At 40.3% G+C, this 19,792-nt stretch overlaps 1 protein-coding gene across 3 annotated transcripts in view; it reads right to left on the bottom strand.

Moving 5' to 3' along the window:
• birc7 (baculoviral IAP repeat containing 7) overlaps positions 1–19,792 on the bottom strand; it is a 60,487-nt gene that overhangs the window by 5,268 nt on the left and 35,427 nt on the right. Inside the window, exons 5-6 of one of the 3 annotated variants that reach the window (XM_039735574.1) lie at positions 5,194–5,403; positions 4,366–4,437 (exon numbers count right to left, since the gene is read on the bottom strand). In XM_039735574.1, the coding sequence (XP_039591508.1) occupies positions 4,366–4,437; positions 5,194–5,403 (282 nt within the window). Of the gene's footprint in view, positions 1–4,365; positions 4,450–5,193; positions 5,404–19,792 lie in introns of all 3 variants that reach the window. The other 2 variants (XM_039735573.1, XM_039735575.1) reach the window with 2 other exon arrangements.

Consider the following 19,792-nt stretch of genomic DNA (forward strand, 5'->3'; position numbering starts at 1 on the left):
TGGATCGAAAAGAAAATCAGCACGATCGGCCATCACTAGTGGACAGACAGAAAGAGGGAGACGGGACCAGTAAGAAGTACTCAACCCCTTTGAAGTTTTCACATTTTATTTTTATACAACAATGAATCCCAGTGGATTTAATTTGGCTTTTTTGACAGTGGCAGTGATCAACAGAACAAAGACTCCTTAATGTCAGAGTGAAAACAAATCTCTGCAGAATAGTGAAGCCTAATTACAAATATAAAACACAAACTAAAAATCAATTAAAAAGGTAACACTTAAATCCTCACTGGTGCAGCCAGTTGGTTTTTCGAAGTCTCATAATCAGTTCAATGGAGTCTGATTGAAGAATAAAAGGCACCTTAGCTGGGAGGTCCATCTTGGGGGGAGTCAGTATGGTGGCCTAACCTACACAATGAAGACAAGAGAACACTCCAGGCAACTCTGTGAAAATGTGATTAAAAGGCACAAGTCTGGGGATGGGGACAAGAAAATGTCCAAGTCAGTGACTATCCTTGGGAGTCCATTTAAATCATCCATCCATCCACCATCAAAACAGTTTTATCTTGAGTAGGACCCATTAAAGAAATGTAGAAACGGAAAGAGTATGAGACAGCGGTACATCTGCCCAGAGCAGACTGTCCACAAAAACTGAGTGATTGTGCAAGAAGAAGATGACGAGTGAGGAAGGTCACTAAGAGATCTGTGACATCTCTGAAGAAGTTTACAAGCTACTGTGGCCAAGATAAGCGAGACTGTGCCAATAACAACAGTGGCCTGGCTGCTTCACCAGTCACAGCTTTTTGAGAGACTGGCATATGGGAGGCTCTAGAGTCAGCTGGAAGAAGGTTCTGTGGTCTGAGGAGACCAAAACTGAGCTTGGCCATCAGACTAAATGCCAGGTTTGAATGCTGTACTTTATCAAAAATAAACTTTGGGGTGGTGGAGCTACTTCTCTGTAGAAGGCTCTGGAAGGCTTGTGAGGGCAAAAGGTACAATGTATGCAGCAAAACACAGGAAAGTCAAGGGGGACACCCTGATGTAGTCTACAAGAAACCCGCACCTTAACAGAAGATTTGCTTCGCAGCAAGGTAACAACCCCAGGCATAAAAATGGCTGTTCACTCATGATCTCCATGCAGCCTGGCAGAGCTTGAGGAGTTGGGCAAAGAAGAATATGGAAATACTGCAATGTCCAGATGGGCAAAGCTGACAGAGACCTGCGCACACAGGTTCATGGATGCCAAAAGGTGCAGGTGGGGGTAACTCATTACTTTATGTTCATATCTCTAATTAATTTAGACCACTTTACAAAGATCTGTTCCCTCTTTGACATAAAAATCTGTTGATAAAAAGCCAAATTAAATCCATTGTGACTCAATGTTATATTACAATAAAATGTGAAAACTTCCAAGAAGGTGAAAGAGATGGACAGAGCGAGCACTTGCCAGTATGGGGACACAGGGGCTGATGGAGGACTGTATGCTCTGCAGATGTGCTGGATGCCCAGGTAGGACCAGCAGCACAAATGATAGTTACACCCAGAGCAGCAGTTGGCCCATGGTCCCAAAGGATGTGAGGGGCATGCAACAGTAGACAACGATAAGGCCTAACTTTCTCTTTGAACACAGAATGCGGTCCGGGGAGAACAGGGATGAAGTTACTCACAGTTGGCAGCACATGCTTACTAGCTGGCGTTAGGTTGCCCACTGCATGGCAAATTGATTGAAAGAGTCTATGCGTCTAGTACTCTCCTGTCCACTCACTTGAAGTGGCACTGTCAAAAAACAGGACCCTAAGGGTTGATTTATACTTCACGCTCAGAATGCGTACGCGCCTGCATCATGGCTGCCACGCGTTCCCAGTGTTCATTTCACACGTCCTCTGAGTATGTCCTCAGAAATTAGTGCGACGCGTGCACGAGTTGCAGTACCAGAAAAAAGTCGGAGGGCGCAGTGTACTAAAAGTCGGAACGTGACGTCAGAGTCTCTGTTTACTATCTACATGTGACAGAAAGCCTATATGGGGATCATTCGGGGATCGATGTGCGCGCTTCACTGTTTGATGAATGGTTCGATGTGGGGAAGCAAAATGCCGACATACAAATGCATTTGTGGTGCTTTTATATTCATGCGTCGCATATTCCCGATCGTAATGACACGATGCATTTTAAAAGTCTCACATAACATCTTTTGTGCCATCTTTTTTTTTTTTTTGCAACTTCACAACAGCAACATAATGTATATAGCGCTGTATTTGAGCTAAGAGAAAAAGATAAAGGACACGGTGAAAACGAGTATTTTGTGATTAAAGTGGAAATTTCGGCTTTAATCTCGAAATGTCCACTTTAACCTCGTAGCTTACTTTATCATTAAAGCAGACCATCGTAAGCGTTATCCCAGTTTTTAATCGCTACGAGCTTCTTGGACCTGACAGCAGCGGCAAACAGCAATAGATCACCACACAGAACAGATTAAATGTATGATATTCCAACTCTCTGCACATTTAGAATCTTTAGATTCATACTTGACATCACTTTCATGATGAAATGCATTAAAGTGTGTATGTTACATTTTACATATAATTTAGTTTAAATAATGAATACTGTTAATAATTACACACATGGGATGGGAGTGACACGGCGGCGGAGCGATAGCACTGCTGTCTCGCAGGGAGTTACGTTGCTGGTATATCCTGCTTGTATTCCACACTGTGCTCCGGTTTCCTTCCAAAGATATGCAGATTTGGTGCCGCTAAAATGACACTAGTGTATGTGTGTGCCTGTATTCACCTTGCGATGAGCTGAGACCTCGTCCAGGGATTGTTTCTCAGTCGTGCCCAATGCTTGCTGGAATGGACACATCCCTGGATTGATGGATTTAATCAATAAACATCCTTTTCAGATATATTGTGGTAAGGTGTTGTCGGAATTTAATTGGTGTTTTAGGCAATTCACAACACAGAGAAGCCGAACATGTTCTCACCGTGATAATATCTCGCACTGCCACCTGGTGGATTCCTCCAGATTTACGTAAAGTACGCGCGCAAGTATGAACACTACAACGCTTGCGTAGCAGGAGCGCCCGCTGCAGCATGCGTAGCGTGAAGTATAACTCCGGCCTAAGAGGCTGCCTTGGAGATCTGAGGATTACTAGAGGGAGCTCTAGCTTGGTGTCCTCATAGCAAGAGTACTGCAGCCTTTCACTTTGAATGTAATTCTGACCTCAGTAGGGTGTCGGACTTGTGTCGGTGCAGGCAGAATGGTTTTGCTTCCGCTTTTTTTTTTGTTCTCCCTGTGTTAATCCTTTCTCTTGTAGCCATTTCTGCACACTTTTGGCCTCTTTTACTGTGGGTGGATCCTCTTGTGTTGGGTCACCACGAGTGGCGTCCTTTATAAAACACACTTCATAATATATACAGCATACATGAAAACATAGAGAGTCCACAAAATACTTCATTACACAACTTGTGTGCTCCAGTGTGGGCTCCTGCCTTGCACCCGTTGTTGCTGGAATGCACTCCAACTCTCAGTGACACTCAACTGAATAAGACAAATTATGGATATGCCGTCTAAATTGAAGGTCACTACAGAAATGGAATGAATAAAACAAAGAACAATCTGGTCTCCTTTTCTCTTTACCTCGTACTATACATATCACACTAGGTCATGCCACTTGCAGAAGTTCTCTGATGATTCTGCACTAACAGGAGTCATTGATAACGGGGATGACAGAGTATAGGAGTCAGGTGGAGAATGTCCTTGGTGCAAAGAGAGCTGTCTGCAACTCAACATCAGCAAAACCAAGGAACCGCTTCCTGACTTCTGCTACACCAAACAGTCACTATGTGCAGTCACGATTAGGGAGTGGATGTTGTCAATTATGCCACACTGCGGTGGGCTGGCGCCCTGCCCTGGGTTTGTTGCCTGCCTTGCACCCTGTGTTGGCTGGGATTGGCTCCAGCAGACCCCCGTGACCTTGTAGTTAGGATATGTGTATATATAGCAGGTTGGATAATGGATGGATGGAATTATCCCAACACATGCATCTTTTGGACTATTCAAGGAAGCCCCCAAGCACAGAAGAATATATGACAACTATGTGTGAGATTTAAACCCCATGTGTTGCTCTGCAGCTTTCTTCCTCCTACAATATTCAGTTTGATTACTCCAGTATTGATTAAAAAGGCTGACTTATGGAAACATCATTTACAAATGTTAAATTGTTGTTGGGTTGAATGCTTTTACATGTGTTTATTTACGTACTTCTTTTATCTAACATGTGCATCCCGCAGTTATGAGGCTTAGTGTTGAACACATGATCTAAGACATGTTGCGGACTTCTCAGATGTTCTGGGAATAACATACCGCTTTCCTTTGGGTAATCCATTTGTCTCTGTTCACTGCCACCTGCCCCTTGACTTAGGCTTTCAGGAGGCTCTGTAAAGAAGACTAACAGATGTTACCCAGTGTAGCCATCCCAGAGAAAAACATGAGGTTAACTGTCATATGTTTTCATTTGCTTTAATTGGTACACCAATAAAAAAAATACTTTAATTACCTTATGTAAAGCAGCCTAAAGGGTAATTAAGCACCTTTGATAATACACAATCTAAGCAATTTTAAAGGAGTTTTATGAAGCTTTAAGATATCCAGACCACTGAGAATAAAGCAGTTGCAAAATAATAAGACATTTGAAAATGTTAATTTTATAAAAACACAACATAATAAAAGAATAACAAAAAAGAGCAGCAGAAGGTGGCATGGAGTCATTGTGGCCTTTGGTGGGCACCTAATCCAGCTACTTACTGAGAATAGTTAAAGCCAAAATGAAGACACGTTTTTGACATGTCTGGGTACTTGCCAATCATAGCTCACTAACCTGAACAGTGATGTCTCTGTTGTTAACGTTTATGAACGTCAAACAGAGAACACACGAGGGTAAGGCTAACAGGCATCCTCAATTAGCATTGAAATCCAAGCACACATCATTGCTGACAAGCTGATGCCTTTTATGCTAAACTTGTTTTTTTTTTTGTTTAAGTACACCTTATCTCCAATCTTCCTGTCCATCTATCCCACTTCTAACACCAGTGTAGCAAACACTAATTCAGGACTGCATGGGACCACAGAGGAGCTGCCCCTCCATGTGAATCCTAATCCCCCTCAAAGTTTTTTATGCTTTTATATTCGTACCTCTAGACTGGTCTGATCTTTGCCTCTCTTCATCTTCCGCTTCTAGAGTAGCAGACACCAGGTCAGAGACTGTGTTGTACTGAAGGCCAGTGAGAAGGTACTTGGATTTAACTAAACTCTCCACCACACTGTAATCAAACCCCATCTGCAACACTGCCTGGACCACTGGAGACTGGAGCAGGAGGGGCACATCCAGATTACCAACCACATCTAAAAAAGATTTGATGATTTTGTTCATTATCTGCATCATGTATCTATATAGTGAGTAAAACAGAGACACAAAATAACAAGCCTATCATCTGGTGTGGAGCTGTGAAACGTTCCACACCTAACAGATCTTCACCCCAATCTAATTACAATGATTTTCAAACTACTGCATTCGAGTTGAATTACTAATTTTCTCAGATAAATTACAGCGATCTGTTGTTTATGGTTAAGAATCAGGAAATACTTGTGGCCAAAGCCCATTGTGCAGTGTTGTCTGCCATCTTGTGGTTGACTCGTGTACTGCAATGACAGCCTTCCAACAGATCGTTTAGAAGATATTCTAAAACAGAAGGCCAATTCAAGGATATCTGGAATGTTTTAAATATTGAAACACATTGTAGAACAAACTTTTAACTCACATACAGACAGCCTGAAATACAATCTTAATCAGGTATTGGTAACCCATTTACAGAATTTACAGTACTTGTGGAAATTTTCAAATGAGGTACAGCAAATTTGAATAGATTATTCCTATAGTTGATATCTTTAAATGGGCACGAACTGACTTACAGATATGTTTAAATTAATTAATGATATCTTTTAAATCCTTTTATTTTAATTAAAGTTTGGTCAGCCTTATTAATCAAATTATCATTTAGACAGTAATTAGAAAAATGCAAATTAACCGCCTGGATTTTCAATGCCTTCAAATGAGTTTTTAGCCTAACCTGCACCACCTACTTAAAGAGAACAAAAATATTTTACTGTGTAACCACCATCCATTGTCTATATATAAGCCCTACTTAATTCATCCAATTCAGGGCTGCAGAGAGTGGGCTCATCCCAGCAGCACAGGGTGCAAGGCAGAAACCAACTCTGGACTGGGCCACTCCCATGTGACTACCGGCAGGTCCATCAGTGACCCTAACACACCAACACACACATCCCAGAGAAGCGCTCCCGCACACACAGGAATGGCGTGCACACTCTACAAGGGCAGTGACTGAGCCACAATCTGAATCCAGGGCTCTGGAGATGGGAGCATGCAGTGTAAACCATGGTGCCACTGTGCACAATACAATTACAGAAAATATGAAATAACTCAAGCATCTAAGCATTCTCCTATCTGCAGCCATTCATTACTTCCTCTGACCACAGATGGATTCCTCTCAAGGACACTAGGAACACCTCAAAAAGATGCAAAAAAATGCTTATCAAATTCTAATGTATTAATGAAATTTAATAATATGCAGAATATTCATTGCACTTTGACAAGATGGAGCAAAAGTTCCAAGCTGAGATATTTTAAACTGCATTAGTAATATTAAAAAAAAAAAAAAAACTTATTTTGAAGGCATATTTTAAAATAAATGTATAGCTGGCATTGAACAGTGTCACATGCGCTTGGAAGGCAACTGCCAGGCTCATCTCAATGTTTTTACACTCCCAACCAGGGGTTGGCGCTGTTGCCCAACACCATTTCTCTTCCTCCCTCTGCAGAAACAGTGATTGACAGTCAAATCCCTAATGACATCACTTCTGGTTCCCAATCACCTGAACCCGCCTCTTCCTGTTCCTGGCTCTGCCGCCATCTTGGAGCCAATTGAAGATTGACTCGTATCTGCAAAGATCAAAAACTTATTTTGTTGTTATTATTTTTTCAGTCTGCCAATTATATGGGGAACAGTACTGTTCTTATTATTATAAGTCACGGGTGTCGAACTCTAGGCCTCAAGGGCCGCAGTGGCTGCAGGTTTTCATTCTAACCCTTTTCTTAGTCTGTGACCAGTTTGTGCTGCTAACTCCCTTCATTTTAATAGTCTTGTTTTTAAAGATTTATTCTTTTTTTCATTAAATGACAGCCAAACAGAAATGAGATTTGAAGTGAGCCAATAAATGACAAGCTGAGTCTGGCCTCAAACTCCATTTCTTTTCAGCAGATGACCAGCTAAACTGGGATTTCAAACTCCAACCAATGTCTTAATTAGAAGTCGATTCTTGCTGATAATTAAACTCGTTGTTTAATTCCACGGCTTGTTGCTGCTCTCATTCTGCCACAGCAGACATTTCCAAAACCGTTCCTTTTCTGTTTTTTCTAAGAACGCCATCAAGATGTTTTGGTGACCTGAGAGATCAGCCTTACCGAGACCTTCACCTTTCTTTATTTTCAGATATTGTGTGATGGGCACAGGTGGCGGCTTGTTTTGTGTCCATTATTGTTTGGCTGCTTGTTAAGGGAAAAGCAAACAACTAAGGGGCCAAGTTAATTAAAACTAAGGCAAAATAAATGAATTAGCAGCAAAAACTGGTTACTAATTAAGAAGATAGTTAGAATGAAAACTTGCAGCCACTGCGGCCCTCCAGGACCAGAGTTTGACACCCCTGTTATAAGTTAAGTGTTCTTCAAAATGCAGTTGCCTATAAATCATTTTAGGTACGCATAGAAAACATTTACTTAAGCTACGCGTGTCCCTGCAGTTTTACAAGACCCACCACCGATTTTGTGGCATGTACCGCACCAATCAGATTTTTTTCTGTGCAGTGTAAGCACATGCAATCGGATTGCTAAGCATGGACCAATACCCAGGGATGGAGCCTCCATAACATGATGCTGCCACCAGTGTGTCATTGTGCTTCAGTGTAAGGAGACAATTTGTACAAACCTTCAATTTGCAAATGGCACTGTGATCTCCATTCATGCCGGTAAGTTACTTTTTGTTTTGTCAGACCCAAGAATATTTTGTCACAAAGCAATTCTGTCCTGTACCTTTTTTTTTCTAACAAATGCCAGACTGTCTTAGTGCAGAGGCTGCTGTCATCTGGACAGTTCTCCCCTCTCAGCCACACAGCTTTATAATAAGGTTGGGGTCTTCACTGGCTTCTTCACCAATTGTCTGACTTACGTTATCACTTTACAAGAACAGCCTGCTCTGCGGAGAATCTGAATGGCTATGAACCCTAAGGATGGACTTGCTCTGCTGCTGTGAGCTTTGAAAACAATACATCAGGCCTCTTCAGGTTCAGTTCTAGTTGGGCCACCATGAATGCAGATTTTAGTTTCAACCCAACTGCTAAAACAGAAGCCAAACCTTATCTGTAACAGAATTTGGTGTTTAATGCTATGGCTTTCATTGTGCTTACATTGTTCATTTTTCTTTTCAAAAGAATATCATCCAAATGATCTGTGGTTTGGAACAAGTGAGTTGTTCATAGTCCTTTGATTTTTCTGTTCCATTTCTTTCCAAATATTTTAATCGAACAGACACATCATGATTAGCACACACATTGGCTTAAATGGAGTTTGGAGAACTTTTTAAAACTAAAAGAAGCCATTTTGGGATTGGGAATCTTAAAATCAAGTCAACAAAAGTGAAACACAGAAATGCTACTTCAGCAGCAATAACGGACTTCTAGTTAAGCAATCGGGTTGGAACAAAAACCTGCAGCCACAGGGGCTACTCCAGGACTGAACCTGAAGACCCCTGCCCTACATAATCTTTATTTTTTCATATTCATTATTTTACATGATTTCGGCATTCTTGACCACCACTTCCAGTTTGCTTGTCGGTGTAACTCTTGACAGTGTGAACTGATCGTGATCAAATCTGGCCTGTTAAGTATGATCCTGAACACTACAATCCGATAGATTTTTTAAAAAATTGGGTTACCATAATGTCTATTTTATAAAATTCAGTAAAGTGCAGAAGTTTATTCCCTCTACTCATAAATGAAAAAAAAATGTTATTTCACCAAAGCACTGCATTATTTTGTAACCAGTAATGGCGTACTGCACGATAACGTGCAGTGAATACACTTGACTTCCTAGTTTTTCTCCTCTTTCTCTGTACGTTTAGCATTCGTTTGCTCAGAGGTCGATGCGCTTGCTGCTTCCTGAGCAGCTGTTCTTCTCTCCACCCTAGCGGCCTGCTTCTTCTCTTCTTTCATTGGCATCTTTTCACATTAAAACTGATTAAGTCAGTGTTTGTGTTGCAATTACTTAGTACGTTTACTTAAATTTTTCACCTTCAATCTGCCTCAAGAATGATTTAAGATATGAAGTGGTAAGGAAAGTGACAGCGAAGGAGGTAGGGATGAGAATGGCACCCATACGCATCTGCCGAACGACCGCCCTGCTAGCCGCTACCGAGAGTAATAAAAAGAATAAAAATCATCACCCCGAAAGCGGACAGTAGATGTCACATAGTACAGTCAACCCTCGTTTATCGCGGTTAATCTGTTCCAGACTCTGCCGCGATAAATGAATTTCCGCGAAGTAGGATTCTTTATTTATAAATCGAATATTTTCGCAGTTAGAGCATAGAAAACCTGTTTACGACCTTCCAAATACAGTAATCCCTCCTCGATTGCGGGGGTTGCGTTCCAGACCCCCCCGCGATAAGTGAAAATCCGCAAAGTAGAAACCATATGTTTGTATGGTTATTTTTATATATTTTAAGCCCTTATAAACTCTCCCACACTGTTAACATTATTAGAGCCCTCTAGACATGAAATAACACCCTTTAGTCAAACGTTTAAACTGTGCTTCATTACAACACAGAAATGGCAGTTCTTTCTCACAATTAAAAGAATGCAAACATATCTTATCTTCAAAGGAGCACCGTGAAGAGCAGATAATGTCAGAGAGAGCGCTTGCTAAGAAAAGCAAACAATCAAAAAATCAATCCGTACTTTTAAGTATACAGAGGCACCCCGATAAAGGAGCGTCCATATGTTCTAGGCAAACAGCCACTGTGTAAACAGCCCCCTCTGCTCACACCCCCTCCGTCAGGCAGAGAGAGTGAGAGAGACAGAGAGAAGCAAACAAAACAAGCGCCACATGGGAAGCATATCTTCTAGCATTGAGGAGTTTTAGTTAATATGTAATACATGCTCTGATTGGGTAGCTTCTAAGCCATCCACCAATAGCGTCCCTTGTATGAAATCAACTGGGCAATCAAACTGAGGAAGCATGTAACCTAAATTAAAAGACCCATTGTCCACAGAAAGCGGCGAACCAGCGAAAAATCCGTGATATATATTTAGATGTGCTTACATTTAAAATCCGCGATAGAGTGAAGCCGCGAAAGTCGAAGCGCGATATAGCGAGGGATTACTGTATATGTGTACTAAATTTCAGGTCAACAGGTGAAATGGTTTACGAGCTACAGTTGATTTAAAATCCTGAACAGACAAACGGACAGCCATGGTAGCGTATTATATAAGAAGATAAGTACTGTGCTATTATACAAACATATTGCATTATTTATCCATAATATTGCATTCTGCAGTCATAGTTGTCATGCAAGTGAGTTCTCTCTGGTTGTCTTATGACAGGTAGTGAGGAAGAAATTAAGCACACGTGCATAGTGTGCAGTCAAGTGACAAGACATACATTTAATCCAGCTTGAGCTGAGGGGTTCGGGTCACAGGGTGCCAGCGATCATAGCAGCAGCATTGGGTGTAAGGCAAGAAGCAAATATGGTGGAGAGCAGCTCCGGGTTCTAGACCAAAATCATAAGCAGGGCATCTGAAATACTGAAGGGGGTGCCTGGTGTGATAAACAAGTTACACTACACCCTAGCGCATGGGTGGTGGGGCTTGACATGATGTTTGGGGGGCTTAGATCCTCTGGAGCCAGGCTTTTGCAGGGCACAATTCCACAGGCAATCAGAAAACAGTATGTTGCATGCAATAAATCACCCATTAGTTTTAATCCAGCTATTTAATATAAAGATTCTGAAATAATGTGACTTGGTGGTGCAACAGCTTGTATTCATAACTCGAACTTTCGAGTGTTCAGGTTGGAGATGGAAAAAGGGGATGGATGTTATTTACTTCACAGTGTATGGAGAACTGCACTTTTTAGTCAATTCAGAATTAGGACTGACACATTTCTAGGATTCAGAGTCAACAACTGGTAGGGCACACTCACAGATACCAATCAGTCCGTAAAAACACGGGGAGAACATGCAAACCAACATGCAGACTCTGGCGCTGTAAGGCAGGAATGGCAGATCTGTGCTACATTTGCTCTCTGCTAAATTATAACCTTATTAAAACTAAAAGCATACCTATAACTTTTATTCCGTCTTTGTCACTTGGTTGCACGCTATGTGCGTCATTAATCTTTCCGTAACTATATGACTCACTTGCACAATGAAGTAGCTGGCAATATCATTGCAAAATAACGCAATACTCTTTGCGAAATGCAATAAAAAATGGTAGCACTTTAGGTACTGTAAAAACGCATCTATTACTCATTTAGTATTACATGACAAGAACTTAACAAAGGCTTCTTTTGGTCTTCATAACACTTCTAAAACATCAGTATGTAGGTTATTCATCTCTGAGCAGTGTGGCATTTTGACAGGATGGTAAAATGACTTGTTAATGTGAAGGATTCATAGGTTTTATAATAAATATACTGTATAATATTAAGTGAAATGCGACCACCTCAGACCACTCCAAAGTGACATTTTGTGAGCAGGACACATTGTGGAGGTAAATAAACACTTTACTGATGCTTTGTAAGTCTTCTGAAGACCCAAATAAGTGTTTATTAAGGTCTTGTTTAAAATGTAGTCAATTAGTAATGGATGGATTTTTGCAATTTCCAAACTAATGTTACCAATTGTTTGTGGGTGGCAGGAATATGTTTACTTTATACTTGAAAAAAATTAAGTGTAAAGTTTCAGTAGATGAAAAGTTTAAAGATCTCACCTGAAGCATATCACTTACTGCAAATACAACGGCACTTGAAGTTCATTTTTGAGAAAAAGTTTCAAATTAAAGTACTTAGGAATACAAATCCCTACAGTATTTGCAATAAACATTATTGGAGATGGTCTAACAGTTTTGATCAATGAAAGAGTGGGAGCAGTGGGAGCAGCAGTGGGAAATCCTAACGTGCCGACACAGCTATGCCCTGGGCATCTTCAGTCTCTCGTGCCTGATGTCTACTTTTGCTTGTTTTAGAATTGATAACTGGTTTTGTTATTTATAAATGTGGATCATGGAAGACAGATATACTGGCAACAAGAATGATCAGAAAATGCAGAAAGCTGCATGGTGACATGGGCCTGATCTTACGAAGACACAGAGCATGCCCCCACACAGGTCAATCATGGAGTTTGTTCTACAGACAGCCATTTAGTCTTTAGTACAGTGATAAAGCATACATATCATCCCCCAAAAATACAGCTGAAAAGGAGCTAAGAAATCCCACTTTCAGATTAAAATGCATCGACCAACTCTTTGATATTGGTGTTGGCAAAAGATTTTCAATCAGCAGATGCATTTTGAGTTTTTTGTTTTGTTCTTTATTTCGCCTTATACAATTTCTTGTATTAGGAATTTGTTAGTTTTCGCATACCCCTTGGGGTCAGAGCGCAGGGTCAGCCATTGTACAGTGCCCCTGAAGCAATTGAAGGTTAAGGGCCTTTGCTCAAGAGCCCAGCAAAGTAGGATCTCTTCTGGCAGTGATGGGGATTCGAACCGGCAACCTTCGGGATACCAGCGTAGATTCTTAGCCTCAGAGCCACCACTCCGCCCGGTATTCTCAAAGATAACAAAATTGAATGTAATCGTAAAATATATCATTTATAATTTAATAAGTAAAATAGAAGGCTTCAATGGACTTGAATTTTAATAGAAAAAGTAAAGAAAACATATCACCAAACAACTTTGAGAAAGACATGGAGATTACCAGCTTCATGAAATTCATTGGGGTTACAGCTTAAAGATCTGAACATTATAATCACCAACCTGTGAGGTGGGTTTAACAATTTCTGGTATTTCATTTAATTTCATTTCGTTTTCTAAACTGCTTTGTCCTGAGATTGGTCGCAGAACCTAAGCTAGAAGCTAGAACCTATTCCAGCCACCACAGTGCACAAGGACAAGATGCCAGTGCATCCAGATAAGCTTCTGTGCACAACACAAGACGTCCAAATCTGATGTAATTTTTGCTGTGTGGCCCTCATGCCCAGCGTACACGTGTCAAGTATAAACTAGATTTTATGCTCTACATAAAGACGGCATAAACGATGAGGAGAATAAACCAACTCAAATCATTTAAAGAATACATAAAAATCGACACACAAAATACTCATTAAAAAACAATTCGGTAAGATACAAGACACTTTAATAGTTTATTTCTCTTTAAATATGTTTTTCTCTCTATTTCTGTTAGTGGTTTTTAGGGTTTTTTTTTAAATCACAAAGAATATAGTTTTGTTGTCAGTTTTTCTTTCATCTCACAATATCACTATTTTGTTTTCTTGTGGGTGTCGCCATTTTGAGTTCTGGAGTCATGACATAACTGCTCGTTATTAGGGGTATTTCTTCAGAGGTTGCTTAACGTAGACAAAACAGAATAAAACCCACCATCTAATTTTAAAACACTCGTTACTGAGGATAAAAACGTCAACTCATTTCCATTTCTGTGTGATCCAAGAATAAAAAAAGTTCAACAACTAAGGACCAAGTAGGTAAAGTGCTCTAAATCAGTGAGATCAGATACACTTTAAAAGCATTCAAATGTATAGATTAGGGTGTGCCATTTTAATGTACGATATATGAATGTAGATACGCACTCACAAAAATAAATGTAAATGTATTTCAGTTTGGTCATCCTGCATTTTTTTCTGTCAGGAAGGAAGACTACATTTGAACTGAGTACTTTTTTCCAAGCAGCAGTTCTTTACAGAATATCTTAAAGACGTGAGGACACTGTGTGCACTCTCAACGTTGTCTTTTTTCTTCCTTTTTGTTAGGGCAAGTTTACAGAAAATAAGTAGCTAATAATTGTTGAAAATATGGCCCCACGTAATCCTGGTTGTTGCCTAAACACAGTTCGCTGTCATGAGGCAGCATTGGAGGAGAGAACTGCCACCCAACCTGCGCCATACCAGATACTGAATAAAACGTCTTTCGACTTGTATTCATTCTCTTTGCTTTTTTTCTTTGATTTTTGTGTATTTTTGACAGTATTTTGGTTAAACGTCCTTTTCTCTTCCCAGTATTCAACACCTGGTTACACATTTTTGACTATGTTCTTCTCCTGGTCCAGTATTTTCCCATTTAGCCATTTTATCTAGCCACTTTTTACATTTGTCGTCGAATGCAACCAAATATGAAAAAACAAAAACACTTTTTGAAAAATAAATTACAAAAGAATACACAAAAGGTGATAAGATAAAACAAAAGACATTTGAGCCAGGGATAAAACTGTAGCCACAGCATAATACCTGGAGCTTTCAAACAGCAGCCCTGACAACGGTGCCATTGTGTGTCCCAGGTACACTTCAAACATGACAAAATATCAGGAAGGGGAGGGGAAAACACTTCTCGTCCGTAAATATTTTCATCCTGCCTTTAAACTTTTTAGTCCCATATTAAAAACAACTGATGAATAAAGTAGTGATCAAAAAACAGATACACACTGCCCAAAAATGTAGATACTTCAGTCAGCTAAGAAAGAACATGCAAACTCTACATAGACTGCACCTCGGCATATACTCAAACTGAGGTGAGGACCCCTGTCAAATACGGCTCTCACTATTTTTCCTTCTTCATTTGCTTATGTCCCTGAATTTCAGATCTCTGACCCCAAGGTATATCTGGAAACTGTACTTCAACAACCACCATTCAATTTTCCAGATATTTCAACTCTTTGAATGTGTGAATGGAAGAGAATTGAACTGAACTAAATTGGGAAAAGGGCACTTATGTAAAAGAGCAACTTTCTGAAGTTGCCTCAATGCCATAATTGCTCCTCTGATTACCATTTGCCAGTAGAAAACACATTAAAATAGAATTATTTGTACCAGTCAATACCTGACCTCGCCTAAAATGGAATAATTCTACAGGTCTCTGTTCTTCTTTCTTTTTTTTTTTTGATATCTTATTGAATTTGTTAAAAGCATACTGTATAACATTCCACACAATCAGGTCAAACTTAACAAAACTAAATTCAATTCAACCGCCACCCATGAGAAAGCGACGAAGGCCAACAGTCAGAGTAAAACAACTGAGTGTAGTAAAGAGAGAAGATGTCTTTCTCCCCAATATAAATGTTTATTCTAAAATGTTATTGATTAGATCCTGCCAGGTTTTAAAAAGTTTTGTACAGATCCTCTAAGTGAGAATTTGACTTTTTCCAATTTCAAATACATCATCGGTTAAGCACGGACGTAACAGAGGTGGGTTAGGATTCTTCCAGTTAAGAAAGATAAGTCTACGTGCTAATAGTGAAGTAAAGGCAATTACAGTTTGTTTGTCCTTCTCCACTTTTAGTCCATCTGGGAGTCGACAAAACACATCTGTTAATGGATTAGGAGGGATCGGGACACCAAGGCTGTCTGAAAGGCATTTACAAAATTTTGTCCAGAATGATGTTAATTTGATGTAGTGAAGCTGGAGCACGATTGAAACGTTTGCAGGTTGGCTCTTGTACCTGGAAACATTTTGGGCTGATGTGCTCAATTTAAGGTTTTCAGCTGAATAATTGTATGCTTTGCACATAAGGAGCTCGAGTGAATTCCGTGTGTGGCTGCCTTCAACTCCTTTTCTCTGATGTTGAGTAAGAGATCTTTTTCCCGCTGAACTCAGATATTTTTTTTTAATTTTTTTTATTTATTTATTTATTTATTAATTTTATTACAATCAATACATAGCAATCAAGTTTTACAAAAAAAAAAAAAAAAGAATTATGCTAAGAACAGATCGATCCCCACCCTTGAGAGAGAGAGCAAGCCAAACGTGTAAAATTTAAGGCTTTTAAAAATACCTAAATCAACAAATTCTCTGTGCTTTATAAAATCATTTCAAAATATTACTGATTAGATCCTGCCATGTTTTGAAAAAGTCTGCACAGATCCTCTAACTGAGTATTTGATTTTTTCCAATTTTAAATAATATAACACATCAGTTTCCCACTGACTTAAAAGAGGAGAGTTTGGGTTCTTCCAGTTTATCAGAATAAGTCTGCGTGCCAACAGTGTAGTGAATGCAATCACAGTTTGTTTGTCTTTCTCCACTTTAAGACCCTCTGGAAGAACCCCAAACACAGCTGTTAATGGGTTAGGAGGGATTGTGAGTCCAAGACTGTCTGAGAGGTAATTAAAATTTTTGTCCAGAATAATGTTAATTTGGAGCAGGCCCAGAACATGTGACCTAGTGAGGCCTGGGCTTGGTTGCAACGTTCGCAGGTTGGATCATGCCCTGGAAACATTTTGGAGAGTTTTAGTCGAGACAGATGTGCTCGATATATAATTTTGAGTTGTATAATTGTATGCTTTGAGCATATGGAGCTTGAGTGAATTCTCTGCATTGCTACTTTCCACTCCTTTTCTGATATATTAATTAAGAGGTCATTTTCCCAGTGTCCTCTTGGATCTTTGAAAGGAAGGGATTGTAAAAGGATTTTATATATTGTAGAGATGGAGTCTAACTCCTTGAAATTGAGCAATAATTTTTCCAGCGTGGATGAGGGTGCAAGATGAGGAAAATCTGGAAGGTTCTGTTTAACAAAGTTCCTGATTTGAAGATAGTGAAAGAAATTTGTAGCTGGAATGTTAAATTTGGAACGTAATTGTTCATAGGATGCAAAGACGTTGTCTATATAAAGGTCTCTAAGCAAGTTAATTCCAAATTTTTTCCAGATATTAAAAACTGCATATGTTTGTGAGGGTTGAAAGAGGTGGTTCTTTTGCAGGGGTGCCACAGAAAGAAGCTTCTCCGTCTTAAAATGCTTTCTACATTGGTTCCAGATTCTAAGTGAGTGGAGCACAATTGGGTTATTAGTGTATTGCCGATAACGTGTGTTTATTGGAGCGCAGAGCATGGAATACAAAGCAGTACTGCAGGATTTTACTTCTATTGCGGTCCATGCCTGTGTATGTTCTTCTATTTGTGTCCAGGTTCTTATCGACTGTATATTTGCCGCCCAGTAATAAAACTGGAAGTTAGGTAGAGCCATGCCGCCTTCTGCCTTTTGTCTTTGTAGGGTCGCTCTTTTGATGCGTGGATGTTTAGAATTCCAAATAAATGAGGTTATTGTTGAATCTAATTGCTTAAAGAACGATTTATTAATCGTATTAAAGAACTCTGAGATATTTAAAAGGAAGGGACAATAAATTTTTTTTTTTATAAATTATAGAAATGTTCTCTGAGTCTTCAAGACTGATCAATATCTCTTCTGGAATAGAAATAGGTGTTCTTTTTTTCATTCAAGTATAATCTCATTCTGGACCATGGCCATTGTTGCTAGCAGTACCTCTGTTAGCTTGGAGATGGTAAACCCATTTATTGTTCCGAGGCTTAACTGTATTAGTCTCCTCATTTAAACATCTTTTGCTATCACATGAGGCTCGTGTTTCGAATCCAGTTGCTGTGTCTTTTGTGGTCTGAGTTTACACTTGTCTTTCTCATGATTTTCATTCCTGCCCAATGCTTTCCAGATTCCATACATCGGCCAATGTTTTTGGGCTTATCTATATCCTGTGGAAGCCGGCCCGGACACAGACAGGCGGACACGTTAAAGTCACCCAACACACATTTGTTTACACAATCCATATTTACAGTGCAGCAACCCCACAAAAGTCCTGGCCACTACACAGTGCCTTCTCTCCTTCTTCAGGCCGCCTCTTTGCCTCCTTCTAAGACCTTGTCTTCTCTACTCTCCCAACTCCAGCCATTGTCTGAAGGGAGGCGGCCACTTTTATATACGCCAGGATGTGCTCCAGGTGTCCTCCAGTGACCTTCCGCCGACACGCCCCTGTGTGGCAGAAGCACCAGCTGTGTACCCGGAAGCACTCCAGGTGTCCCCGATCCTCTTCCCCCCCAGCAATTTTAGGTGTGGCGGAAGTGCTGGGGTCCAGGGCTCTCTAGGCACAGGGGCGCCCCCTGGTGGTGACCACGGGCCCCTACAGGGTAGAGCTTCAAAGCTCTGTACCCGTGGCACCCAAAGGAACCAGGGTGGTCACCCCCACGTGGTCTAGGGGTCTAATGATTCTCATCTTATCCTTTTTAATTTTTCTTTCCACCATGATCAGATATTCACTTGTTCAAAAGCTGTCAGTTTCCTATTTCAGATCCTTTCAAACAGCACTGTGGGTAGCTTTCTGTATTCATGCTTGAGTAGAGTAAACACAGATGTGGACAACTTTATTGGGAGCCCTCCATGAAAAAAGAAAAACCCTACAATTGCCTCTGAAATAACTTGAAACTGACAAAAGCAATGGGCACCCATCACTGCTTATTCCATGTTTAACAAAACTCAGACTTTGCTTTAGCATTTTGGTTTAAAAGAATGCTTCAATTAATAACACAAACGAAAATGGCATAGACAAAGATGATGGAACCCTTAACCCTAATATTTTGTTGCACAACCTTTAGAGGCAATCCCCACAAGCAAGTGATTCCTGTAGATCTCAGTGAGCCCTCTGCTCTTGTCATCAGGTAGTTTGGCCCCCTCTTCCTAAGCAAACCGCCCTAGCTGTGTCATGTTTGAAGGGTATCCTCTCCAGACTGCACGTTTCGGTGCTTTCCATAGAAGTTCCAATGGATTCAAATCAGGGCTCATAAAATGACACTTCAGAATAGTCCAATGTTCTGCTCTTAGCCATTCTAGGGTGTTCTGGGTCATTATCCTGTTGAATCCATGACCTGTGCCTGAGACAGATCTCTGTGACACTGAACAGTGCATCTCGCTCCAGGATGCCTTGTTAGTCTTGAGATTTTATTGTTCCCCACGTAGACTCAAGGCACCTCATACCAGACGAATCACAGCAACCCCAAAACACAACTGAGCCTCCTCCAGGTTTCACAGTAGGTATGAAGATCTCTTCTTTGAAAGCTTCATTTTTTTCCTCTATGGACATAGAGCTGATTCGACTTGCCAGAAAACTCCAGTTTTGCATCATCTGTCCAAAGGACATTCTCCCAGAAGCAATGTGGCTTGTCAGTATCTATTTTAGAAAATTCCAGTGTGGCTTTTTATGTTTTTCTTTCAACAGCTATTCTTTATGATCAGACACTGTTGGCCTTGGAGTTCAGCTTGTATCTCTTTGGAAGTTGTCCTTGGATTTTTGTCTACCATTCTCACTATCTTTCTGCCCATTCTGGTGTCAATTTTCCTCTTGTGGCTGTGTCCATGGAGGTTGGCTGCAGTCCCATGGACCCTTAAACCTCTTAATATTTGCAGCTGTTTTCACAGGAATATAAAGCTGCTTGGAGATGGTCTTACAGCCTTTGCCTTTAGCATGATTGTCTATCATTTTTCTTTCTGATCTAATCAGACAACTCTCTCCTTTGCTTTCTGTGGTCCATGTTCAGTGTGGGACACACGATGACACCAAACAGCAGAGTGACTACTTTTCTCCACTTAAAT

Source organism: Polypterus senegalus, chromosome 14 (assembly GCF_016835505.1).
Source record: "Polypterus senegalus isolate Bchr_013 chromosome 14, ASM1683550v1, whole genome shotgun sequence".
In the NCBI taxonomy this organism is placed as follows: Eukaryota; Metazoa; Chordata; class Cladistia; order Polypteriformes; family Polypteridae; genus Polypterus; species Polypterus senegalus.